The 27,778-nt window shown below is 44.0% G+C and overlaps 1 protein-coding gene across 21 annotated transcripts in view; it reads right to left on the bottom strand.

Moving 5' to 3' along the window:
* MICAL3 (microtubule associated monooxygenase, calponin and LIM domain containing 3) overlaps positions 1 to 27,778 on the bottom strand; it is a 1,349,174-nt gene that overhangs the window by 76,686 nt on the left and 1,244,710 nt on the right. For 16 of the 21 annotated variants that reach the window (XM_069228050.1, XM_069228034.1, XM_069228049.1 and 13 more), the window contains one exon: positions 11,671 to 11,736. The exons of the other annotated variants lie outside the window; for them this stretch is intronic. In XM_069228050.1, coding sequence (XP_069084151.1) covers positions 11,671 to 11,736 — 66 coding nt within the window. The remainder of the gene's footprint in view (positions 1 to 11,670; positions 11,737 to 27,778) is intronic. 21 annotated transcript variants of the gene reach the window in all.

Below are 27,778 nucleotides of genomic sequence, written 5' to 3'. Positions count from 1 at the left end.
ATCTGAACTGTGTCAGTAAGATTACCCTGATACTGTGCCCACTGGAACTTCAGGTCCAATTGCAGAGACCTCATATGCCATCTGGCATGTTTGACTAACAGGATGCAGGAAGCCACGAGTCCCAACAGCCTCAGAGTCTGTCTCACCGCAATCCAGAAGAGAGGCTGAAACATCGGTATCATAACCTGAATATCCTGGACTTGCTTCTCGCGAGTATAGGCCCGAAACTGCAGTGTCTAGAACAGCTCCGATGAAAGGGAGCTTCTGAAAGGGAGTCAGGTGTGACTTTGGCACATTTATAGTGAACCCCAGCGAATGCAGGAGGTCCGCCGTAGTCTGAAGGTGGGTGACGAGAGCCTGGTGCATAGGAGCCTTCAACAGCCAATTGTCGAAGTAGGGGAAGACTGAGATCCCTAACATGGGCGAATGAGCTGCCACCACTGCCATCACTTTGGTGGACATCCGAGTTGCACTAGTGAGACCGAAGGGGAGCACGGTAAACTGAAAGTGCTCATGGCCCACCTTGAACCGCAAGTAACATCTGTGGGTGGGCAGGAGGGGGATTTGAAGATACGCACCCTGCAAGTCCAACGCTACCATCCAGTCTCCTTGGCCTAGGGCAGATGAAACCTGAGCAAGAGTGAGCATCTTGAATTTCTCCTTTTTGAGGAAGAGATTGATGTCCCTTAAATCCAAAACAGGGAGAAGACCCTTGTTCCTTTTGGGAATCATAAAGTTGCGTGAATAACAACCAATGCCTAGTTCTGATATCAGGACCCTTTCTATGGGCTCCTTGGCCAAGAAAGTCGTAACTTCCTTGCGGCGTAAGCACAAATGATCCTCCATCAGCCGTTCTTTTACAGGAGGGACAGAGGTAGGGAAAGACTGGAAGGGGAGAGAATAGCCTTCTGTATGATCAGCAAGACCCATTTGTCCAATGTTATGGATTGCTAGTGAGGGAGATGAAATTGAATCCTCCCTCCAACTGGATGGACATGGTCTTGTAGACCCATACTAGGAAGGCTTGGGTGTTGTGGAAGAGGGGGGGATGGGTGGTGGCTGACCTCTGGGTCTGAAGATACCAACCCCTCGCGCGGGACGCTGTGAAGCCAGAGGACAGTGGCTAACCTGTTGTTGGCGTGGTACTGCGCCCCTCCCGAAGCCTCAAAAGGGCCGACAGACAGACTGCTGGCGAACAGGTGCGGAGAGAACCAAGGATCTCATTGTAGCTCGAGAATCCTTGAATCTCTCAAGAGCAGAGTCTGCCTTTTCACCAAAAAGGCATGTGACATTGAAAGGCATGTCCATCAAGTTCGAATGGACATCCCCCGAAAAGCAAGTGGTACGCAGCCAGGCGTGGCGTTGGAGGGCCACTGTCGAAGAAATCACCTTGCCCAAGGAGTCGGTCAGGTCCAATCCACATCTGATGGTAAACTTTGCTGCATCTCTCTCATCCTTCACAGCCCGGATGACAGTGTCCCGTACGCCCTCCGGGACCTGGGGCAGTACTTGTGCCACTGTATCCCATAACGTATGGGAAAAACAACCCAATAGGCAAAAGGTATTTATCGACCTCAATACCTGCCTGGAGAAAGAAAACATCTTCTTCCCAAGTTGGTCCAGCCTCTTGGATTCCCTATCCGGGGGAACGGAAGGGAAGGCACCACAGGAAGTGGAGGCTTGGACCACCAAGCTCTCCGGGGTGGGGAGTTGGGTGAGGAAACTAGGGTCGCTTAGAGCTGGTTAATGGCGGCGGCCAATTGTCCTATTCACAGGAGCCCCTGTGCTGGGTTTGGACCACGTTCCCAGAAGGATATCTGTGAGGGCTTCACTGAAGGGTAACATTGGCTCCAATGTAGCAACCCCTGGCTGAAGCACCTTAGTCAAGAGATTAGTCCGGACTGGCACCGTAGGCAAGTCTAGGTCCGACCTCAGCTGCCCCACGCACCACAATGGCAAAAGAGGTCCCCTCCTACGTAGCCACAGAAGGAGGTGAGAGCATGCCCACATCTGGAGAAGCATCCAATCCACTGGCTTCCACTAGATCCACATACCAGTACTTTTCATGCCCCAATCCGTATTCTACCGGGTCCTCAGAACCCTCCCACTCCTCACCTGTGCCTGGCTGTTCAAAATAAGCCTCAGGCACTGATCTGGGCCTAATCAGCGCCGTCAAAGTCTGAATTGGCGTCATACGACATTGTTCCGGATCATCAAGAATGAGGATGGGGCTACCACCATCAGTGGGCGCCGGTGGTGGAGGGAGCGTTGATGTCAGGCCCGGCACCGGAGGAGGCCGACTGTGAGAACCTGCCGCCAGTCTGTGTCCGCTGTCGGATCCTGGGATCCCCAATGGCACAGAGGCCAAAGCCACCGGTGTCGAATCCAATGGGGCCCAAAGACCCACCTGAGTGGGCAACCCACTCAAAAACAAGGCACAGAGCCTCTTAAGATTCCTTTAATTGAGCGGGGGTCGCTCCAGCTCCCTGAAAGGGGGGACGGGGGCAGAAACACGGAGTCGACCCTAGCAACACAGAACCGTGCTCGGAAAGTCGCCACTCCCATAGATGCCTCGTCAGCCGACATGCATTGCAAAGTCAAAGGGCGCTTGGACTTATTCTTCTTCTTTTGTCTCTTGCCTCGAGGACCTTGAGTGGGACGAAGAGGACTTGGGGCTCCTGGAGCGGTTCCACGACCTCCTCCTTGAGTGGGACCGTGACCTCCTAGGAGTCATGCCGACCGAAGTCGACTGCCGGGCCGCCATGAGCTTTAGGGACCGCTCCCTCAAAGCTTTCGGGCCATGGCCCGGCAGTCGGAACACTACTTTGACTCGTGGTCTATGTCGAGGCACCAGAGACATACCTCATGGGGGTCCGTCACCGACATCGCGTGATGGAAGGCACCGCACGGCTTGAACCCCGTCTTTGTAGAGGACATATCCCTCGCACAAACAAAAATCCTCAACAAAATATAAAAAAAAAAAACACTTGCCAAAAAAGGCAAAGGGTAGCTCGATCCCAGATCTGCGCTTAACCGGCGCGGAAGGAAAAGAACTGACGCACACGCGCCGAGGTGACCGTGACATCATAGATGGCTCCAACAACGCTGGTGAAGCCACGCATAGCCGGATGAAGCCACGGAATCAAATGACGCCACCTGATGGCTCGCGCAGGGTATTGCTCAGCAAAAAGATCCCTGATTTGAAGCTGACACCAGGGAATTCAAAGGTAATGAATCTGCAGCTAGAAGTCTCTATCAGATACATATGCTTACTACTTACCTGCCAACTTGAATCTTGTGGTGCGAAAAAATAAAGAAACAAAATATATTTTTGCTATATAGAAACAATCGCCCTGGAGTTATTCATTGAGCATGTGCTTCATTTATTGCCTGTGTGTGTACAACAAATGCTTTGCACTACCCTCTGATAAGCCTAACTGCTCGACCACACTACCAAAAAAGAGAGCATTAGTATTGTCTAATTAAGCCTCTGTTGAACCCCTGGACTCTGTACACACTATATCTCCTTTTGATATAGTATATACAGAGCCAGCGTCCTACAACTACTCTTCCAGGGATGCTTTCTTATTAACTAGTTCTGAAAAGTTGCTATATTGTTGTTGACCAGTTCACTAAGAGCTTTCAAGTTTACTTCACTTATCTTTTATAGCGGCCCAGGAGCAGCCCCTGACTTTCCAAATTGGCTCTAGCATCGGGACCCTGTGTTAGTTTTGGAGTGTGAAGAAATTCTAGATTCAATGATGTGCACTACTCTGCCACCTAGTGGTTGGGTTCAGAAAGCTTTTGTACTTAAACTAATGGTTTAATTTGGGGCATTGACCACAGGAAGCGTCATTCCAACTCTCTATTAGGAATAGCTTAAACCCACAAGACCCAGTACACATGCGCCTGCTTTGGATTCTTTATTCCTCAGTTGGGTTCGGAAGTGAATAACAAAGTTCCGGCTGACAAGTCACTGAAGCCTGGTTCTTCTTTCACCTCTCGCAACTACTTCACTTGTGAGATTGGTTTCTGAAGAACCAGCTTTCAGACAATTTTAGAATTCTGAAAGTAACCAAGTAGGCATCCAATCAGAGATCTCAATACGTATGCAACCTTAACTAGTTTTGTCATTGTGTCTCTCGGTTGCCCTGATATCAATGCTACTTCAGTTTTTGTTTGTTTTTGATTCTTATAAAGAGCAGTGTTTACCAGCAAGGATGTTTGGTGCTAAAGAACCAATTAAAGGACAGAAAAGACAGCTTTTACAAGCCTTTGCAAACATATAAAAATGCTTCATTTGCCCCAATGATCCCAGAGATTATCAAGGATTTTTTTTTAAAACAGCTTCTCATTTAAGTTCTATTTGTTGAAGGAATCTGAAGCATCAATTGGCATCTGATGGAAGTGAGTCAGTGTGTCTAATAGCTAAATACATGTGCCAGGCTCTGGATAGAAATACACTTGGACAGCCAAAGGAGTTTTCTACAAGCATCAAGAACATAGGTCAACATTTCTAATATGAAAAACAAGGCATACTGCTGCATGTTCTACTCTATGAACCTTTGTAAGGTTAACTGCTGGGAGGCCCAGGTATAGATACTTTCACCAGTCTAATTTTAAGATTACACATGCCTTAACATTAGTTGCATGTACTTTATAGGGCTCTAGAGCACATCTTAAATGCAACAAACGATAACTTGAACTGCTGACTAAAAAAAGTTGGGGGCACTGTCAAAAATGATACCTATGTTTTGGCCTTTGAAACTGGACATGGGCCCATACGAATAATAGTAGGCCAGAGAGATTCATGCCGTCGTTCTTTATTTTCCAACCAAATTAATATTTTTATCTTGCTGGTGTTTTACTTTAAGAAATAATGGGCCTTACATTGTTGAACTGCACATTACTAATCACAGATGCAAGACAGAGGTAGCGGCCGGTGAAAAATAAGCTGTGCGTCACTGATAGTGCAGCCAAAAGGCTGAATGAGCCCAGACAAATGTCAAAATATAAATTAAAAAGTAGAGGTGGTCGATATGACTCATGAGGGAACCCCAGCAAGGCAGTGAAGGACGGGTCCATATATTCCTGCCTCCTTTACACTGATGGGCAAGATGTTGTACTCGACCGTATCAAAGAAAATGGATAGGTCCAACAGCATCAACCCGCTGAATTTCCTTCACCTAAAACTGTTCCTAGTTCTTTCACAATAAGCAGCATGGACGTTTTGGTACTTCTTCATGGAAGGAAGCCATACTGGCAATCATTTAGGATGTTGTGCTTCTACAGAAACTCCTTAAACTGATTTGTCTCAGAGACTTCTAGCCGCAGATTCCTTACCACAGAATAATCCCCAGGCATCAGACTGGATAAGGATTTTTCTTTTGTGAGCAGTAACCCTCGTGGTGGTGTTTAGCTCCGAGCAGCATCATCGGCACCGGAAGTGCATTGTGTCTATATAGATGCCACCCATGCACGCTGACGTCAATGCTTTTCGTTCCATGATAGTCAGTGCAGATCCAGGAACAGCTACCTCCAGCTTTTTTTGACTGACCTTTTTACAACTTTTTTTTTTTTTTAAAGCCCTTGTCTCTGGGGGATCAGGATGTCCGCTAGGAAAGCTGGTTTCAAACCGTGTGGCACCTGTCATCGACAGATGTCGGTGACTGACCCACATTTGGTCTGTCTCTGGTGCTTGGAGCACGCACACGACGTGAAGACATGCATCAACTGCCTTGCCATGCACCCCAAGGTCTTTAGGGAGCGGTCCCTCATGCTCCTCGCTGTGTTCAAGATCTCGGTCGACAGGACGGTCCAGAGATCGTTTGCAGAACCACTCCAGGTGCTGGTTATTACATTCAAAATTGTTGGGGAAATCGGTTAAGTCCAACAAGCACAAGAAGAGCAAGAAGTCGAAGAGATCTTTGACGCCACCATTTGAGGCCTAGCTCTGTGATGGAGCCTTCACCATCTCCGCACCTCTCAGAGTTTGTGGGAGCCAAAGTGCCCCCCGTCCAGTTATGAGAATTCTATGAGGCCATACACCTCATATTTGGAAGGCCCATCTCTACTTGAATGCCTTCTGGCCCTGTGGGCTTGGGAGGGGGCCCATACTGTTCTTCCGCCAGTGGGTTTACCCCCAGCACCAGTTGGGCCCCTTGGATCCAGAGTGGCACTGGTCAAAACACCTCTAGCTTTCCCAGCAACCCTTCTTTTGCGGACGCCCCGGTACCACTATCCCAGACTCTGACACAGAGCCAGATGGGCACTGTCCTATGCCAGATCCGGCTCAGACGGGGCCAGTACCGTCACATCAGTTAGTGCATTATTCATTTGATAGGCCTGTATTTGGGGGCGAATGGGAGTGGTCTGAGAACCCTTATGGCTACCAGTACTCTGTAGAAGACACTGAGGACAACTGGTATGAGGAGTCGGCAGATGCCAGTGGCTTGGCAACCTCCCCAGACACTGGCTTGGTCACTCTAGGGGAAGAACTGTCGCTTTACCCTGAGCACACAAAAGAGTTCTGGGTGGATGATCAACAATCTTTGGGGTACATCCGAGCCAAAAAGAAAAGGCAGTTTAGAAATGGACCATCTCGTGATGGCTAGTGCTCTGCATTAAAATCTGCTTTGCAGTGACCAAAATCAACCTCCTGAAGGTTTGAGAGTTCATTCTACCAGATCCAAGGCTGCAACTACTGCATTAGCTCGTGGAGGACCTGTCCTGGATGTCTGTCAGGCAGTGACTTGGGCTTTCCTACAAACGTTTAGGAAGCACTTCTGCCTGGACTGTCAGGTCTGGCAAGACAGGCATGGTACTACAGAATTTTCTGGTTTAATCCCGATCACAGCCCCACCACAGAGGACGTATTGCTTAGGTATTTATTCTAAGGTAAGACTAAGTGGCAAAAAGTCACTATCATTTGAACAAGTTACTTACCTTAGGTAACGCCTCATCTGGCGGAGACTCTCTAGCCGCACATTCCTTATCGACCACCCATCCTCCCCACTCTGCAAACGGATTTCATAGTAAAGGGTGGTTTCCTTTTGAAGGACCCTAGTTTACGTACAGTGGTCAGTGTTCTTCGTGGCGACATGCTTCTGGTGTGGAAAGTCGTAAAGAGAAACAGGTCAGTGTGGGGTGATGGTACCTATATAGGCACAGCGCACGTCACTTCTGGGGCAGATGCCATGCAGAGCTGAAGGACACCACCTACCTTTGCACAGGTGTACTGCTCAGGAAAAAATTCCAGATCCAGTATTACACTTGGGGATTATTCTAAGGTGAAGAACCTGCTGCAGGATAGAGACTACCAGATAAGGTATAACCAAGGTAAATAACTAGCTTGCCACTACTTTTGCTAGGATATTTTTCCAGGGATGGGGGAAAGGTGATGGGATTTTAGAGGTATCCTAAGGGTATAAAATGGGCTTTTAAAAAGAGGAGCGGTGACTAGGTTAAGCCTCACCAGCAGAACCCAAAGGATCAGTCTCCCACCGTTCACCTCAGAGTCAAAGAAGATCATCTGACGAGGCCCCTAAGGATCGTCCCTCAGCCCTATCTATCCTCTTCAACACCTACATGACCACCCAAGACTATCACTGTCAGATTACACGGACTCAACATCATCTCCTAAGCTGGGGACACACACATCTTCTCACTGTCCGAAGATTCCTCCACCACAAAAGCTAACTTCCACAGATGCATGATGGATGTAGCGGGCTGGATGTAGGACAACTGTCTCAAACAATACCGAAAAAAAAACAGAAGTCCTCAATCTTTGGGATCCACCTGCATCCACACCCTTCGCATGCTCTGCAAGATCTTCAGGCGGCTCCTAGCACACACCAGAAGGACCGTTACGCAGGCCCTCATCACCAGCAGACTGGACTATGGAAACACGCTCTACACCGGAATCACAGCACGACTCCTAAAAAGATTCCTGACAATACAGACCTCAGCGGCAAGGCTCCTACTCTACCTCCTCAAAAAGGACCACATCACATCCCATCTAAAAAAAACTACACTGGCTCCCGATTCAAAAGAGATTCCAGTTCATGATGCTGACCCACGCTTATAAGGCCCTGCACAACGAAGGACCAGCATGCATCAACAAATGCCTGGCCTTCAAGCAATCGACCAGACATCTCTGTTCAGCTTCTCTCTCCCTTGCAGACACTCCACAGATCCATTGAGCCAACAGCGGAGGAGGCTCCTTCTCGCATCTGCCAGCCAAGGCTTGGAACACCTCCCCCTGCACCTCAGGACCACACCATCATTCCAGCGATTCAGAAGAACACTAAAGACATGGAAGTTCTAATGATCATTCCTCCATGCAGCAGTACACTACTTGAGCGCCTCGAGACCCTCACAGGTGATTTGCGCCCTGCTCTATAAATGTTTGACTGATTGAATGAAGCCAGGTCGGCGGTGGGCAGATGTCCAGAAGGGAGCCAGGCTTTCTACCCATCTTTAAAGATTCTACAGCTTGCTTGTCCAGAATACCTAAAGAAGATCTGATGGCTGGCAGACAAAACAATGACAATTGCTGGTGTGGGGGGCTCTAGAGAGGCTTGGGCGGGCTTCTGCAGTAATTGAGAAGACTGTCTGATTGTGTGGAAGAAAATGAAGTCATTGTCACAGAACTCCTGTTAATGATAGACCAAGTTATATAGGAATTTCAGGTCAGTAAAGGAGTTAAGCATGAAAAACGTTTTTAGGGAGATTAACCGTTTCTGTAATTTTAACTTTTCAAAAGCAGTTTTTACCCTAATTACAGCTATTCTATTGCTTTAACCTGAGGGCTGAAGGAGTGCCCTGTAGGATCTATGCTATCTTTACTTACATCATCCTGTTGTTATTTTTTATTTTATTTTTAAGCTGTTCATTGACTATGGGTTACATGGATAGATAGGATGACGTTCTGCTCTCATACTGACAAGGTATCCCTCACAATCTTATTGAATGCACTGTTGTGCAGATGAATATCTGAGATAGACAACACAGCTCAATGAGAGGCTGGATCAGTCAACGTGCCTCATACATTGAGCGTGTGGTTGCTTAATTGTTACTTTCAGAGGCTTCAATGTGATAGCTCATACGTGGATGAGATAGCGATCAGTCTAATCCATGGATATGATTATAGCTACCTCCTTAACCTAGATGGGGCCAAGGCAAGATTTAACCTCCGTTTCGCCACATGATTAGCACACCAACCCAATGTTCAAACCTTAAACATGGAGAAGGTCATGTTTATGCTTATCATTATGGACATTCATATTCAAGTTAAAATCCCCCAATAGAACTAAATCTCACTGACAGTCAAATGCATCAGATACAGTGTAAAAGATTGTCCTGGTGCTTCAGGCAGATATGTTAGGGGGTCAATGGACTACTAACAGTGTGCAAGCAAATGCTGGACACAGAAATAGTGTAAACTAATGAATCCAGAGAAAGCTTCCCAGCTGTTATATGCATTTGTTTGAGCCACACAAGCATGTACGTTAATAAAGGAGATACTTGATCACATTAGACATTACCGAAATGCTTGTGGTAAATACCTCTCTAAGTCTGGTGTACTTGGCAGGGCTACCATGCATCGGATTTGCAAATAGGTTTCTTCCATGGGTCTGTGGTGGTTCTTTCAGAGAGGGATCTGTAGACACACTTTTCAGATGCCAGTTTATAAAAGCTGAATCACGATTCAGTCAGGTAGCCCAAAGCAAATTCCCTAGCTGCTGGCATATATCATTTTATTTTATTTGGTAATCTGTTCCTCCATGTTCTCAATAAAAATAAATCCAGGCACAGCGGTAAAGAACTAACACAAACGATTACCTAAGGTGTTCCTTCTCAATAGGGTACTCTTACATTACAAACATACCGACTAAGGTATAGCTAGTCGAGATTATGTCCATCTGCTTTCCAAGAATGAGAGTAAGGGATTAGGTGTGGATAGGACAATAGGAAGTTTAATGAGAGGATATGTGCAGGGAATATACAACAAAGAACCACTTGTATTTAAAAGAGATAACACCGTTTTTGGTTCCACTACATGCTGTTTGCAGGTTCCACGGTTAGTGGAGAAAGAAAGGTGGAAGAAACCCTACCAGGAAATAGTACTTCTTGAACAAGTTCTGCTTTCTAAGTGATTACTCATTATGGCGGGAACAATACAATGCCTAAAAAGTTTGCGGTACAGGAAGGTAGCAGATACCTTAAAAGACACAAAGTTTGCATAAGGTTTCAATTAAAACCTATATCCTTTAGTTGTACAACAAAGTAGGTCAGGTGATAAACCTTTAATAAAAAGACAGTCAGAAAACGATTCACCTCTCTCAAATTCCCTTCCAGTTTGTAAGACTGTATTGGTGCCAGACTTTCACAACTGTTACACAGGACAGAATTAGCGAATGGATTTCAAAGTAGCAACCTTCAATCATGCCACAAACCAAGACTGACAGATGTGGGCAGCAACCATCAAAGAAGGTATAGCGTCGTATTTAGTACTCTAATTGAGTTGCAAAATAATATCCAAGGACTTCAAGTCCACCTGTGCATAATGAACAGAAATATATCTTTAGTATGTGATCAGATACAATGGCATAACCAGCAGCAGAAACTAAAGGAACTTTGTGTTTTCATCAACTTTGACCACCAGCAAGTGGATCAGAAATTCTAAGCTGCTGATCAGTCAAGGTAGTATGGCAATGGCAAGCTTAATGTATTTCTGACTGACTCCATGGACACTGTTACCTTGGAGCTAAACACCAAAAAATGGTTTCCATGCGCTACACTGTCCCCATCCTTTCATCTGATTTTTTCTTGTACCTTTAAGATGTTCGAGAAATTTGAAGCGTAACAGGTGAGTTTTAAGCATGCATTGTTCATTTCAGCACACCAAAAAGCATTGGTTACTTGGATCTGACCTCTAACCCCTTGGACACTCATAGCTGATTTCAGAGGCAAGGAATAAACATACAAAAACAAGACGCCCACAGCCAATAACAAGCAATGGTTACCTACGTATGCAAATATCTACAACCAGCAAGCATCATAGTGAAAAGGTCAACAGAAAATCAGCTTAAAATTGATCGGGCGGCAAAAAAAAAGTGGATTCATGAATGAGTGCAGGAAGAATGCAGGAAGTATGAGTTATGAAAAGCAGTTCAAGTATGGAGAGGTTAGATGATCACATAACACCAATACCTCCCCATGCCATAAAATGCAAACCCCTCTCCCCACTGCAGCAGGTTCACAACTCGGCAAATGAAAACAAGAGGCAATGCATCCGTATTAAAAAAATATTTCCTAAACCCAGGAGGCAATTCAGTTTTGTCGAACAGGGTGGTATGGGGCGCAGTATCCCTTTTACTGTATCACACGAATCTGAACTAGTAGCCCACTTTTTAAAGTGTATATATTGGAAGCACAGAATGCGCAGGGCAGCCTGTACAAAACGTGCCAAATGATCCCTGTCGTCCAACCCACAACAGCAAAAGGGATACTGTTCCTTCAAGGGCTCGTCATCCTATTGGTGTACGCTTTGCCCAAGTCTAATGCAGGATGCTACAGAGTTTTGGGGATAGTATGTACCCCCTTCCAGGGCACTACCATAGCCCAGGTGAGGTGGGCAAGGGAGGCGGGTGTGCACGGTCACATTACCTTCGTGAGCACAGCAAGGGCAGAAGGAGATGGGTCTACGACGAGGTGTCCCAGCATCGGGCTCAACTTCAAAAAGGAACCAACCAAAACGGTAAGGGAGTGGTGGGGAGGGAAAGAAGGAAAAAAAAGGAGAAGGAGGCAGGGACAAGGATCGAAATGGGAGGAAGAGTAAGGAGGAGAGAGGAAAAGGTAGGTTGAAACAAAAAGAAAGCAAAAAAGACAAGCAGAGGACAAAAAGCGTAAGAGTAAGAAAAAGAAACATTAAGAAGAAAAGAAAAAACAAGATATGGAAAAGCAGAAACCTAAGAGCACAGTCTCATGAGTTCAAATGCGCCTGCAGCACAGAGGTCAAACAGTAAGACTTGCATGTCGTGTAGGTATTATTATACAATGTAAGTGTCTCAGGCCATAGGGTCACCGGGACACGTGACCCTCCACCCGGGACGAAGGGTAGGAGAGTGGTGTAATAACAGCGACAGTGCAGTATGTAGGTGCCATCAGAGTTCGAAAGAATGTTTAATTTTATTTCTAAGTATTTTCTGCCTTTCTTTTAAAGGGCGCCTCCTGGACCGACCCCTTTCTTGGCTTCCTGCAAGCGAGACTACCTGTTAACAAAAGTCCTTATCAGTGTGTTTAACTCACATGTGGTTACCACTATCGATAAGTAGAATACACCATGTTTCGTTGTCTTAACAGAAAACGAAAATTCCCTCGGTTGCCAATAATATCCCCTTTTGCCAATTCAAGCGGCTTTTCAGACTTTTGGAATCATGAAATTTGGAGCGGTGAGCCAACTATTTTGCGAGTAATAATTACCATTCTTTGCAAGTTTCAGCCTACTTCAAGGCACCAGTTGAAAACCACACGTCTGAATTATACAGAGTTCGTAATATGTCAAGTGACAGCAATTTGAGTAAAAGTAACGGAAATCAGTGAGTTTCCAAAGCCTATATTTTAAGTACTATGGACACGAACCGCCTAAGCAAAGAGGGTGTCTGTATTGCACCCGAGTCAACAGACTATTCAGGCGGAGACGTCCGATTTATAAAGCCAAACATTGCTTCCATATATTTTTCTCCCTCCTGAAACCGCCCACACTTCAATACATGTCAATGTAAAAATAGACCCCGCCCCTAAGACTCCCTATTGTTTTTTATTCAAATCTTGATTTTTCTGTTGGGGGTGAGGTTGTGTGTGACTGAGGTTTACCAGGGCGTGTGCTTAGCCTACACCAACCGCGGACGTTTCAGATACTCTACTCACGACCACCTGAGCGTTGCTTAACGAAAGGGTATATGCCCTGGTGACATAATATATGCCTTAGAGGCCAAGTGAAGGAACTGTTACGGTGCAGGCGTTGCCCGAGTCACCCCAGGTGTATGAATCTCTCAACACTGATCTCCTCATGTGTTAGCTGTGCATGTTTCCAAACACTGAACATTCTTGTTTGTCTTGAAATTCCACAACGGATCAATCGATCATTTCAGAAACCAAAAAGGAACCAAATGACAGGCCTGTGTGTCATAAAAAATAGCCATCTCTTCTGCAGTTTCGAAGTTATGAGCACAGAAAAACCTACAATGAAATGTCAAGTTTTACTGGTCGGTGAACAATGACTAGGCAGCCCCTCATAACTAAAGAACAGTTACATCGCTCCGCACCTAGTATAGCGCGCTCATATGTCCTTCAAGTTTGGTGCACATTAGAGAAGGGTGGAAGCCTTACTACTCTAAAGTGTGTGTGTGTAATAAAGAAAACAGTAAAAGAGACAAGACCGATGAGACATGCCAAATGTCATCATCCTTCATCTGATCCCAACATATCTAACAGTACATCCTGGCACTTAAAGACACAAACCATTTGTCCACTAGGTGTGGTACACCCACAGCTACTTGAACTCTATTAAGTAAGGCTAAGGGTGAAATTGAACAAAATAGCAGTTTTGCTACTATATTGGGGGTTCAAAATCTGACACCGAAAGTCTGACATGGCTCTATTTGTTCTACTACTGCATATCACAAACAGCGGTTGCCCTAATGTTCCCCTCTTGAGTCTTGGGCAGACACATATATATTCCAAATAACACTGACGCCTGAGGGATAGATTCAAATATAATTTCCTTTGACAATAATACACCAATTATTATTGTGATACTAGTGATCTATTTCACATAGATCATTTTATTTCAGTCATTCTTTAGTCAAACTCTGTAGGCTATACACAATTTCTGTCCACGTTATAACAAATCCAAAGAATCACTTAGTCAAAATATAAAAAAACAGAACACCCATTAGGTATGTAATGTGCAATTCTCTGTACAATGTCCTTTTATACAAATATTCTACAACTGATGGCCGTATATGGCATACATCTGTTATCCTGGTCTGTCATAATAGGTAGTCCATTATATGAACACCAATCGCCTCTGTCCAATGGTTCTCTCTTGTATTAAGGGCAAAGGGCTGATAGTCTTCTTTTCAGTTATCCCTTTCATGATTTTGTTGAGGACTCCTTATATAAAAGTATGTCAACACGTTTCAGCCTCCTAACTGGCCTCTTCAGGACTGTATAAGGATAGTTTATCAGTAGCGGTCTGTAGATGAGGGCTCTGAATCCTCTCAAAAAAATGAGACCCACCATTTCTTAATACATGTGAGTATATGGACCCAGCAAGAGTGCGTATTGGGAGAGCCGATAAACCATTCCGATAGCTGCGGTGTAGGTTCTTGTGTCTCCTGTCACTCTGCACAGTCAATTACTCCAAGTGATTCTGTGTGATGGAAGCTGCATGATGGCAGCCTTCACCAAGGTTTTTTTTCCTACACATTTTCGTTAATTTTCACAGTATTCATGCAGAAAGTCAACATTTTAGCAGTTGCACTCCTCCTATCCCCAAACAACAGATATGAGCAAAGACCAAGATCTTTTGCATTACATCATTCATCATAATATCGTTCTACTGAATAGACTTGATTAACTTGAATACTGACCCCCAAGGTCACATTCAAAATTAATCCTTTGTACCAGGTTGGCGTGGTACAATTATGAGCAAAATTCCTATAATTTCTGGTGGCTCATGACGCCAAAGAATAAAACCCATAACTACTAGTATTTTTCGTCCACACATTGATATAACTGTATTATAAATGCAACAAACAGATATCGAAGGTGGGTACTGTTTGGTAGGCAATGGACAATATGCCAAGCTCCACAACTTAACAGCAGGATGTTAAAGGAGTTAGACATCAGCATTTCGTAATTGAAAAAAGAGCTCTGGGTGTGCATCTAACCATAAAGGGAGGGCTAGCCTTCGGGAAGGTTCATTGGTCTGCCCATATAGTTAAAACAGTGTTAGTCCACAGGAAGAAAGTTTTAGGTCAGCCCCTTTTTAGGTCGAGCACAGCACTGCACAAGCAATGCTCTACTTGCCATGTTGTAATCTATTCTGTGGGCTTTACCACACCTATCACTTTAATTCGTTCCTGGGCTTGCCTTTTAAAAATCCCTTGATGTCGTTGGTAAATGCTTTACGTTTGTCCCACCTTTAGGCTGTTTTGTTACTGCCTTAGCGACTGACCCCGTTACATCGATTATTCCACGATCGGTCATGTACCTTGGTGTGGTGCACTATTTTCTGCTTTGGCCTAGCTGCGTCATGCTCATGGCCGTATGTTATTTCTTCCTTGTTTTCGGGCTTCTTGCTATTTCTTTGCTGTGTCTTTTTTTTTTTTTTTTAAATCTTTTTGCTGTTTTTATGTAGGGCAAACTTGACACAAAGGTATTAGAGCACTTTATTTACTTTTTTTTTTTTCAGTTTTGTATAGCGCAAACTTGATACAAAGGTATTACAGCACTCTATATGAACACCGGTTACATTACACAAGAACATATTGATTTTTGGTAGCAAGGGGAGATTAAGTGATTTGCCCAGAATCACAGGATGTTGAGCTGGCGCCAAGACTCGAACTATGTTCCCCAGCTCCAAAGTTGGCAGCTCTGGTCCTTATGCCACATCCTCTCCCCTAGGGTTCTTTGTCTGGTATGTTTGTCAGTTTGCTTGAACTCGATACAAAGGTACTACAGCACTTTACATCAGCACTGTTACATTACACAAGAACACATTCGTTTTTGGTAGCAAGGGGAGATTAAGTGATTTGCCCAGAATCACAGAATGTTGAACCGGCGGGTGTCATTTAACACACAATACGGTCTGAGCAAAGATTTCTCCTTATTAGTACCAGTTTAACGCATGACCACAAGAGCCAGCAACTAAAAAGTGACCAGATGACCTTTGCAAAGGAACCGCTTCTCTGCAGAATATGTCAGAGTCCCAGAACTGCATCATTCCAGTGGCCCTTCCTCTTATTAACATGTACCAAGAGGAGAGACTGCATGCTTAATGTGGGCTACATAAATGATCGTTGTAATTTTATTATTGTTATTGCGTTATTTGTATGATTGGGTTATGAAGAGGAATGCATCTTTAAGACTGCACTACGTATATATGATGCAGTCTAGGTTTTCAACACAAGAGTTAATATTTTCTCTAAAGTAATACACTATTCCTTATGATATTTACAACTTTTGAGGCACTGAGAATTTGTGGCTGGCGCAAACATCTATTTATGCTTCACAGACTTGGACACAGATACTCTCAGCATCACCACAACACTGATCTGTTTCAGAGCAGCATTTCACAGCATCTTCAGTATACAAAAATAATCCTGTCACGTGACCAGACTACATCTGGACATCATCTTTGACTTTAGGAGAGGTCAGAGCTGAGTCACTTACTGAGAGGGACATGTGTTTATTCACATTGTGTGTTCTACGACTGCACACCAGAAGTACACTAATACTGTATGCTTTATATTTGTTGCATTTGGGGGATGCACAAGTTCTCATTCGGCGGGTATATGGTCTAACCAAGCCTTGTGGTGTAAGGAAGAAGCCTTTTGAGTCACCTAGTGGTTAGGTGAACTTAGTCAATTTATCTTAAAAACCCATATGGGGACTGCACCATTGTCACAGTTCTATTTTTGGTCGAGGAGCTGAAAATTGCACCGCTCCCTGGCCCAGCTGCTCCAACAGAACATCCATTAAATGGCTGGGTCAAATAAATTCTCATATGGTTTTGCCCAGCCTGTAATGGTACAGACAAGCTAAAAACGATGGAGTGGAATGTGCCTCACCATATCTCTGAATATTGTATTCAATATTACAATTCACACAGAGCTGCTTGCCATCTAGAAAAGACCTGTGTGATTTTTCATTTACGGCTGTGCCACATAACCAAACGGTGTCAAAACCGGAAAGGGGACCATGCATCAGTGTGATATAACACAAGGCACTGCCACTGCCATATCCAGTGCCACAACAGTGACATGGGCATCGACCACCATTGGCTGGATCAATGTCCACATCCTGGTCTGCAGGTATATTTTGAATGCAAACCTTTTCCCAGTACCTAATTGGACACCATAATATTTGCTTGTCAAATGATTTCCCAGGAAGTTGGGCTTAAAAGCCCCATAGCACTCATTGTCTGATTCCCAGTCATTTGCATATATAGGTTCAGCTTACATGTGTAAATGGCTTGATTTACAAAAGTGGGATATGAATTTGAGCTGATATCTCAATTTACACACACAATATAACACATGTATTATGTAACATTAGATTGGAGAAACTCTGCTCTCATGGGTGTAGAGTGTGCATTCCATGGTCGGGATGCCATAGAGAGTATGCGCACAATGACAAATGTATGAATTGGTAACTACTCACAAACATTCTCAGCTCATGAAAGCTTACAATCTTAATGTTTTACAGACAGAAGTAAATCATTTCTCAGTAACAGAATGAGGGGAAACAAAAAATTGTGGAGTTGTAGGAGATGTGGCTTTTCCACTGGGAAAAACATTTTCCTGGTTCCTGGCATACATCAACTGCACTCCAAACCAAAACACATAGGTAAAAGACATTGTCATTTACAACGCCAATAGCTCTAACTCTCACAAATGCGACACATATTGCATTGCAAATGTTCATTTCTTTTCTTTAACTGCAATAAAGAACGGCTGCCAGCATTTTCATTAGTTATAACAGGGCAGTCAGCTCTTTTGGGCCAGTACTGTGCCTAAACTTGGTTGTGAAGACAATGTAGAAACGTCAGAAAAGTCTAACCTTTGCACGACACTGGCATGGCTTTTAGTATATATTTATGGGGTGTTAAGGACAGCATAGGCATTGCTTGGCTATTGTTTGTTTGCCAGGCTGTACTTCAGGGATAAGATGACAGGCATGCTCCATACTAAATTGAAACTCTCAGTTGTAGGGAAAGCTGATAAACTATGTCTACTTGTCATATTTTCTGTTGCTTGTATTAACAAACCAAAGAAGGTTTTTTTACACACTGCAGTTTACAGTGTGCAGCAGCTGTGGATCTTCTCCGCAAGGTTGAACAGCACTGAATGGTTTTATATCCACAGAACTGAAGACGTGAGGTACAACAGCAGAAGCTTCAGTATGCTTCTTAAATACTGAAAAAAAGCATTGCTAACTGCCCTGTCGAACAAATATAGGGGCAGAGTATGAGTAAACTTCTCCCCACTCCATTTGTTTCCTTCCATGAACTGAGGATGACAATCAGTCAGTGGGTCGGAGGAGGGGCTTGGGGGTAGTAAAACATATGGACTGGTCTCCAGGGGGATGCTGAGAGACACATTCCTGATGGCAGTAAAGTATACAGGACCTTATAGGACTCTGCATAGCTAAAATAAACTACGCTGTAGTATATTGGCTAGTTAGAACATTGGTTAAGAATTAGACACATGGTTATGGATATATGATAAAATATTAATTTTGTTCGTGGTGGCATTATGGCAATAATTTGCACATTGAGTGTAGGGAAAAAGTGCATAATGAATAGAAGTCTGTTGTAAAATATCAATGCTTTAGTGCATGTGCATTCATTTCACCTATTTAACTGCAGATGAGGAATTCTAGGACAGTTTTGTTTTTAGCTCCTAACACACTTCGTGCAATAATGACTCAGTGGGAGGGGTGAGGCACTTGTCGATATTGGTTTTCTCTGAAAAGGTTGCAATTTCCTTTTGCGGCTTAGCTAATCTACCATCCAGCAATTTCAAGGGACACTACAGCTGAAGTAGCGAACAAAGAAACAATCACTACACTCACTTAAAATACAAGTAACAAAACTCTTTTTTATTATTGTACGATTTTTTAAAACTGAGATACATTGGCATGGTTAGAATGTTATGGTTTGAACTTTTTTTTACTGAAATAACCTTAAATTTGACAGGTGATAGATCTTAGCCAATCCGCAAATTCCTAGTTTTCTTCCTTGGCGACCACTGCAATCCAGAGTCCCATGGCAAGTGGTCAGAGGCTCTCGAATCAGTGATGCTGCCTTCAGCTGTTGTGTGATTTATTTTTAACTAAGCGGCATGCAATTAAAGGTAGATGTACCAGAATGTTGTCAACATACTTTGTTAGATCTTATGATATTTCTTTACTGTCTAACTTTTCATAGTATGTTAAAATTTACCTTTCTTGTAAATTTTAACACACAGGAGTGTATGTTGATAACCTCTATTGAAGCAGTCACTGATGACTCCACAATACGCAGCTTTAATAATTCCATACATTATACAGGGCCACATGTTTACAACACATTGAACAGGAAAAAGGCTCTACTCCTAGCTTTGCTATAGTTCCAGACTTAGTTTGCCCAGGCGTAAATTATGAAAAAATGATATCAGAGTGATTAAGTGATAAACGACCAGTTTCCCACGCTTAAGGGTTAACCCCTCTCCCTATACCCTTTAGCATCTCCACTCAGGTCACTGGGGGGAATAACGGCCTGGTAACTTAGGAGTACAATTTGTAAGACTGACTGCACATTCAACTTAGGACTCACTTGTGACTGTATGTAAAATCTGGTCAGCAACTAGAAGAAAGAAGTTCATAAAGACTTGGTAGTATGTCATTCCCCCGGTAACATACTAAATTAATTTACAGTATTAACACGCCCAGGCCAGATTTTCACCTACTCAGTGTCAACATCTCTTCAGGAATCATGTTGATGGATGCACATGATAGCTGCACATGGAGCTGCTATGATACTTACACATCACCTTCGGGCTGGAAAGTAGGATAAAGGGTATGTGGATGGGGAAGTTCAACATCCAGGACCGTCCCTGATTGAAATATAAGGCAGACACTACCTCAAGTGATTTCCTTAAAACTACCGACAGAAGCACACCAAGATCCATATATCTGTGGCCCAAATACATAGGAGAAGATAGAGTTAAAAGTCTTGTTGAGGTAAAATATGGTTGAGCTGTTGTCACTCTGATTGGGTTATTACTTACAAATTATGACAGCATTAATGTTTTTGGCAAATAAGAGTATCAGATGTGGAAACCGCCTACTGCCTGCTCCTTCCTTCTGCCCAATTGAGAGATACATGTATGCAGTGATTAGATACATGAACATGCATTAGGCTTGGAGCTCCCTGATGAGTATGTTTTCTCACAAACCACCTCAAGTTAGCTGTAGAATTGGCAAGAAGCAGCTCAATCCCACATATCCCGCACTGCTCATCCCACTCCCCCTCAACTCCCTTATACAAATCAATGTTATTGGGTTGTTGTGTGTCAGATTCAGGTAAACAATCAGTAATAGTGCAAAATGGCTTCTGTGTCTTAATCTTACTGAAACTACCAATAATGGCCTGAAAGACTACACCCAAGGACCTGGCCACCTCCATTACCTTGACCTCCACCAGAAAGATCATTATCAAAGGAAAGGACATTTTCCTTTTGATATTTACTTCTACCTCCAGATTTTTCATCTTTTGAATAGATGCCATAGCAGTACCTCCATCTAGGTGGTAGGTCTAAAGGAGTGCTCAGACAAAAAACTCTTGCACAAGGGAAATAGTAAATGGCTATCCCTTCTCACCTATGAATACAAGGAATAATGCTCTGCAAAAATGTGAAAGGAAGTCCATTTTCACCCTGCAACAAATCTCAAACCTGGGGACACCCTTAGCTAGTATTGAAGTTGGAGACTTTGCTCTGGTGGAATGAGCACAGATAGCCTTCGGCAGTTCCTTTCTAGCATGGGCATGGCACAATTTAATTCACAGGACAATCCAGCTGGACTTCTTTGCCCTTTTCTGCTACTTACATCTCCGATGATGAGCTGGTCTTCTAACCTAATCTTCCTTGCCTAGTCGATGTAAGAAATGATCAAGGATCAAGCCTTGCAGCTCGCTAATGCGTCCTGCCGAAATGATAGCCAAATGAAAAAAAGTTTTCAATGTCAAAAGCAACTGTGTGGGGGCTCAGTAAGTCCGCCATCAAAAAACACCACCAAATTCTGAATCCATTGGGGCAAAAAAAGATGTAGGGGGAAGACATATTGTGAGTCCCTTAATAAATTTTAGACCAATCAGGGACTTGAAGAAAAAGGCTGGTTGAAAAGACAGATAAATGCCCAAAAGCAGAGCTATAGCCTCTGACAGAGCTCACTGCGCATTCTTGCTGCTCTAACAAGAGGGCAAAAAACAATACATCAGACAGTATCATCTTTAGAGGGACTATATTTTGATCTACACACCATGTCAAAAAATGATTCCACCTTCCTGAGTAGACAGATTTTGTGGAGAGGCAAAGAGCTGACAATATCGACTGCCTACGGCAGGAAGTGAAAGGAGCTCAAGTGTCCCTACTCAATCTCCAGGCATGAAGCAGAGGCTTTGGATGTAGTGGTGAACTGCCTTTTGACCGTGAGAGGTAGCTGGAGTGGAGCACACAGAAAGTTGTAGGAGGTCTGCATACTACACCCTTCTCGGTCAGTTGGGGTGATCAGAATTGCTACAGCCAAACCCTGGTGGAGTTTCCTCAATGACTAAGAAATTAAGGGTATAGGGGGAAATATGTAGTGAAGCAAAAAATTCCACATTAACCAAAATGCATCCCCTGACTGCCTGCAACGGAAAGTGAAAGGCACAAAACTGTGGACAGTGCACATTCTCATGAGTAGCAAAGAGGTACCCCATAGATGTCTCCACCCGGAAGGGAAGAGGTCTTGAATCACCTCAGGGTGGAGGCTCCAATCGTGGTCGAAAATGAAGCTGACTTGGACTGTTGGGTCTGGTGTTGAGAGAGTCTGGCTGATGGTTGTTGACCAGTTAGATCCCATGCACCAACACTCAGTCCAATAGAAGCAAGGCTTCTCCACTACCTGTTGATGCACCACATGATGGTTGTGTTGTCTGTAAAGGCCTGGAGAGATCTGCCATGAAAGGAAGGTTTTCCAGGCCCGACAAATTGTCCCCAGCTAGTGTAAGTTGATGTACTGAGCCTGCTCTCCTGGAGACCTAAGCCCCTGACCTCCAGCTCTTCCAGGTATGCACCACTCCAAAATGGAGGCTTCCATCACTACTGTGGCCTCCGCTGGTGGAGGGAATAAGGAAGTCGGGCTCTCCTCTACCGGCTACCACAGCAAGTCAATTGCTGAGTTCTGGGAGATGCCAATGGAGTCTGACAGACTGCCCTTCTATTGACACTAATGCAGATGGAGGCACCACTGGAGGGCCCTCACATGCCAGTGTGCTTGCATGACCAGTAGAATGCCAAAAGACCTAGCAGGCGAAGAACCATCAAGAATGGTCGCAAACTCCCCCTGAAACGTTGGAATCATATCCTGAATGTCCTGGATCCTCTGAGGGAGAGGAGGGAAGGCCCTCAAAGATGTGCCAGCAAGTACTGTCCATAGGAACAGCAGGTGCTAACAGGAATCACTGTAGGTTGATGAAAAAGCCAGGTCTGACCCCTCCTGCTGTGAGGCTGCCTTGAGGAGCCAGTAATCAATGTATGGAAACAATGAGAATCCTGACCTGTGCAGATGTGCGGCAACCACTGTCACCCCCTTTGAGAAGATGCAGAGTGCGGAGGTTAGTCTAAGGGGAGGACCACAGGCAGGTAGTGGGTTCATAGTACCATAAATTGTAGGAACATCTTGTGCAAGTTGGGGGGGACATCATCCAGTCTTTGTCTTCCAGTGACAGTAACAGAAGCCTGAACTTATGTTTGCAAAGGTGAACGTTCTAGCCCACGAGGTCCATTGTAAGATGCTGTCAGAAACAGGTCTTCTTGACAATGACTCTGTTTTCCTTCCGCTCCCACAGGCAACCTCAGACTCCGAATCGCCATGTCCAGGTAACCCCTAAGAGATGACTATACTTGGAAGGGAAAAAACTCTAGATACAGATAAAAACCCTCCAAGCTACATGCCAAAGGTGTTGGCAAACGGAAGGCTGACCCAGGAAGGAATGCAGGTTAGAATGCTAGAAAAAGATGAAGAATTCACCACCCACCAAACAGGAGCCAATCTTGTAAGAACAAAAAAAAAAAAAAAAAAAAAAAAAAAAAATGGGATCCTACTGACTCTGTTCAGGTCCCCTTATAAAGTGAAAAATACAGGAAGTAGATGCTAGTGCCAGGAAGAAGTAATCCTCCATGATGCTTACGGAATTAAAGGAACAAAGAGCAAGTTTCGAAATTGTGGCCCATCATAATTCAGCACTCGAATAATGCAATATGAAGTTGAGGTGCGCCGTGTTTCAGAGATCCCATGTGCATCACTTGTCTGCCAGATGAAGACAGACTTTCCTTTATGCGCTGAAGGATGTCAGGACGTGGTAGGAGAAAGGCTGCTGTGTTAAAATATGCTTGCCCCTGCAAAGTTCTAACGGATGATGATCCTCAGTAATCTTGGGAATTAGGAAATATTAATAGCAGAACCCCTGTCAAATTTTCTACTCTGTTACCAACTCCATTGGCCCCTTGTGCAGCAGGACCAACCACTTTCTAATGCAGGATCTGAAAGTGAACTTCCGACAGAACACATTGGAGTGATCTTGGCAAGGGATTTCGAGAGGTGCTTCAGTATGAGAAAGCGATCTTCTGACTGAAGGAACTGGGCAGCGGGATTGAGAAAAGCTCTGGGGACAGGTGCCTCTTGGAAGGGAAGGATATGCCCCCTTTCTATGATCTTCAAGGCCCACTGGTCTGATGTAAAGGCCTGCAGAAAGAATGACATTCACCATGCAACTGGCCACACATGTTCCAGTATGGAGAAACTAAAGCTACTTTCCAGGTGGTGCAGAGCAGCAGAACGACTTTTGCTGGGGCTCTCTGCCTTTCCTTTCCCTCTGCCACAGAAATTACCTCAGATGCTGGAAAGGCTGGAAGGATGAATGCTGGAAAAAGGCAAAATCTTTCTTTGAAATTTCAAAATTTCCAGTGTTGTCTGTTCTCTCGCGGTGGGGCTGAGTAAGTCTTATCCCCAAACATGCAAGAGCCATCAAATGGCATGTCAATTAGACATGTCTCTGGAGAATTCAGAGGACCTTAGCCATGCATGCCTCATCAGAGCTACTGAGGAACTGACTGCCCTTCCCACAGAGTTACCTGACTCTAGGGCTGCCCTTATGATCTGCCTAGAAGCATCCTGGCCAACTCTCACTACTTCAGCAAAGTGGTCTTGTAAATGGCTTGGCAAGCAAGAGACCAACATGTTTGCTATCTCCCACAAGATGGAATGGCAGCCAAGCAGCAGGTATGTGGCATTCATTGACCTTAGGGGTGAGCGGCCAGAGGAATAAAACTTTATTTCCTACTCCCTTCAATTTCATAGACTCCCTATACATGGAAGCCTAGGCGAAAGCTCATAGATTTTGTTTGATGTACAATCAGTCCTGCAACATCAAACTTTCAATGAAGATAATACAAGAGTGATAGGAGGATTACGCAGCCAGTGGTAATTCCTCTGGGTCGCAGTCCAGTCAATCATTTTTTCTGCCTACCATGCCATCCCAGACAGAAAATTACAACACAAGCCTTGGTCTTGCTTCAATAATTACTTCACACCTGTGTTGCATCTGGAGCAGAGATTAAGCTAGAACCACCTCCTGAAACAGGACAGCTATTACAAAAGCTTCTGGACCAGGCTGGTGCCTGGGAGTATTTAAACGGTGACAAATCTGCAGGCAGAAGTATCCATCAGAATGTCTTGTGCTTTTCTAGAGCTTATGGAGAAACCCCATAGGTGAAATAATACCCTTTGTGTCCAGAGAGCTAGAGGATTTTTACTGAGGTGGACTTAACCATCACTGATGAAAACTTACACAGTGGCAGAAATGAATGACTGAATGAAAAAGGTTTGCCTTAGAGCGAAGATTACCTTTAAGGCATCAGACTACTAATACTGATGCTGGTAGGGAAATAGGAAGACTAGGACTCCAAGATCAAAGGAGCTAACAGAATAAGTCACGTTAAAGCAGTTTACAGACGTTGGCTTGTCTAAATGTTTAGCGTATAGCCAGAGGGATTGCATTCCTGAATTGCACACCTAGATCAAGAGGGTACTGCCACTACAACAGGAACACAGAAGGTGGCCATCAGACAAAAGACCAAGGAATTGGCATCAGGGTGAAGATACATGGCGATATTTTTTAGCCATTTGAAAAAGTAGGAACATGGTCTTGAAGAGTATGCTTTTCCCTATGGAAAGCCAGTGAATGTTTTGCTACCACGTTGAGCCGGGGTCAAACTTGTATTGATTTAAAGTCAAAGGCATCACCAGGTTTTGAATCAACTGCAGTTTCTAAAGTTTTGGGAGGAATGCCCAGGTAATATGCATCCATGCAGTCCAACCTAGATGCAATACTGGATTCACCACTGATGCTACGGAGGTATAAATGGGATTGATCTTCTCTAACAGCGCAAGTTGGAAAAACCTAGCTGACAAAACTGAATTTGTTTGGAAAAATAGGGAAGGCTCTCTTTAAAAAGAACACACTATTATTTCCACTTTAGATGTTGGTTCTGGTAGAAGCCATACGGCAGCCCCACAAATTCAGTTCAACTCTGGTCCTCCACCTAACTGATTATTGTGACATGCGGGCAGGACGTTTGTAACAGATGTCTTCTTCAGTTAGGCATATTGATGCTATTTACAGCATCTCACAGTAATGTCCCAGCCACTTAAAATAACTCACTACTAACTCATCAACATAAGGGCAGGAGCTTGTATTGGCTGTTATTCACTTGGAAATAATTTCCCTAAAGGAAAACTAATCACAATTCATTCAGACGAGCAAGAAACAGTTGTACTGGACACCACTGTTAACTGTTTGCAATCTCTATGCTTCTAAGTACTTTTATGCCTCAGTGAGCACCCTCTTTAAGCTAATATTACAAACGTGAAAGGGGACATCTCTCACAGGTCCAACCACAGTATTCTAAACAAGTATAGTCTTGAGAAACTGACAAACCTGTCCAGTCAAACAACCTGAATGCAGTGATTTAACAAGTAATACCATTTTAGCAGATGTGTTAAGTTAGGTTTGGGGATTTTTGCATAATGCAAAAACAAGATCATGGTGCAAATGTGTTAACTTTTGCTGATCTGCCTGCCTGCCATGTATTAAAAAATAATTCAGAAGGCAGCAAAGGAATAGCTTTTGAACCATAACCTTACAAGGCAGCATGCCATTCAGAAGTTTCTTGCAGTCAAGGTGGTTTGTGTAGTTCTCCCTTGGTTATGTTTTGTTGACCACGGAGAAATGGAACTGTGGGTTCTACCGTGCCTGCAAACTCCTCTTCCTGTATATGGACTTTGAATCCTTCCTACCAGGTTGTTCAGGTACACGACAGAGTTTAAGGGCAACCTCCCTCTGTTTGTGCAAAGTAGGGCCTGGGGCCAGAGGCTTGATTTTCCTCTGCTGTCTTATTCTCTGGGTGGCTTAACAGTAATTTTCAATGGGTTAGGCCTCCTTTGTGGACTACACCTAATACTCCACTGGTGATTTACCAGTGCCTACAGTAGAGTTGTTCCTCAGTAGTTCTTGGTGGTTTCCATACAATATCCCCCTGGTGGTTCAACAATGCCTATAATGGGCTGGGTCTTTCAACACTACTGGTTAGACCCCATATGCTCTAGCGCAGGCTAGTAGCTCGTGAGGTACTAGAGGCGCTCCAGCTACCTGCAGTGAACTCTCCTGAATCCAGCCCAGCCTACTAAATTAGAAGTTTTTGCTTAGCTGAATTAATACATGTAGACCAAAATCAAGAATGTGTAGTCTAGACAAAGTGTGTATTTACAGAACACATAAACCAATGTTCAAAAGGTGATGTGACTGATAAATCATGTGGCGCTTGGGAGACCTAATTAGTAATATTATTACCTTGGCGTCAGGGGCTTTGTAACTATCACTGTTATTACCCATGCAGAGGCATTCCAAATTGACAAAGCCTGTTTTACATAAACAATGGTAACCCTACCTAATGCAGTGAGGTAATCATGGTTTGCATTTGGTGGACAAAACTGTAATCTTCTCTGATGCAGTTCTGTTACAGCACTAATGATATCAGCAGCTCAGGATCATTTTCATTGAACATATTAAGTAGCTCTTATTACAGAATAGGTTGGACATTCCTGCACTATTGGACCTTAATGAAATATAATAACTGTGATTTCTATGTATGATACTATCTACCGCTAAGGACTCCTCCTCTCGGTCATAGTGCGCATGGGCATAGACTTCTTTGTTAGATTGTTTTCCCGCAAAAGGGTGTAGGAAGGAGTGGTAGAGTGAAATAATGTACATGTACTATAAAAGTAATAAGTAAAATAGATGTCCATGCAAATGTAAATGTATATACATATGTACAAATAAACTGCAATGACTACAGGCTTCCGGGGAGGAGGGAGGGTGTATGTGAATCTGCAGCACTACATGCCACAAACAGATGGACACTAGGTAAGTGACATTTTCCGTTCAATGGCATGTGTAGCTGCAGATACACATGCAATGCATAGAGTAAAAACAGTTTCTCTCCCCAAAATAATGCGGTGTCTAGCCTGTAGGAGTTGGAGTTGTTTGAAATAATTGTTTTAGGACAGCTTGACCAACATTGGCCTGTTGCTGTGAAAATACATCTACACAATGCTTGGTAAATGTATGTGGCGTAGACCATGTGGCAGCTTTGCATATGTCTGCCATTGGTATGTT

This window comes from Pleurodeles waltl, chromosome 4_1, assembly GCF_031143425.1.
Source record: "Pleurodeles waltl isolate 20211129_DDA chromosome 4_1, aPleWal1.hap1.20221129, whole genome shotgun sequence".
Lineage (NCBI taxonomy): Eukaryota > Metazoa > Chordata > Amphibia > Caudata > Salamandridae > Pleurodeles > Pleurodeles waltl.
Note: the sequence above shows the minus strand (reverse complement) of the source record. Positions and strands in the feature narration are given on the sequence as shown.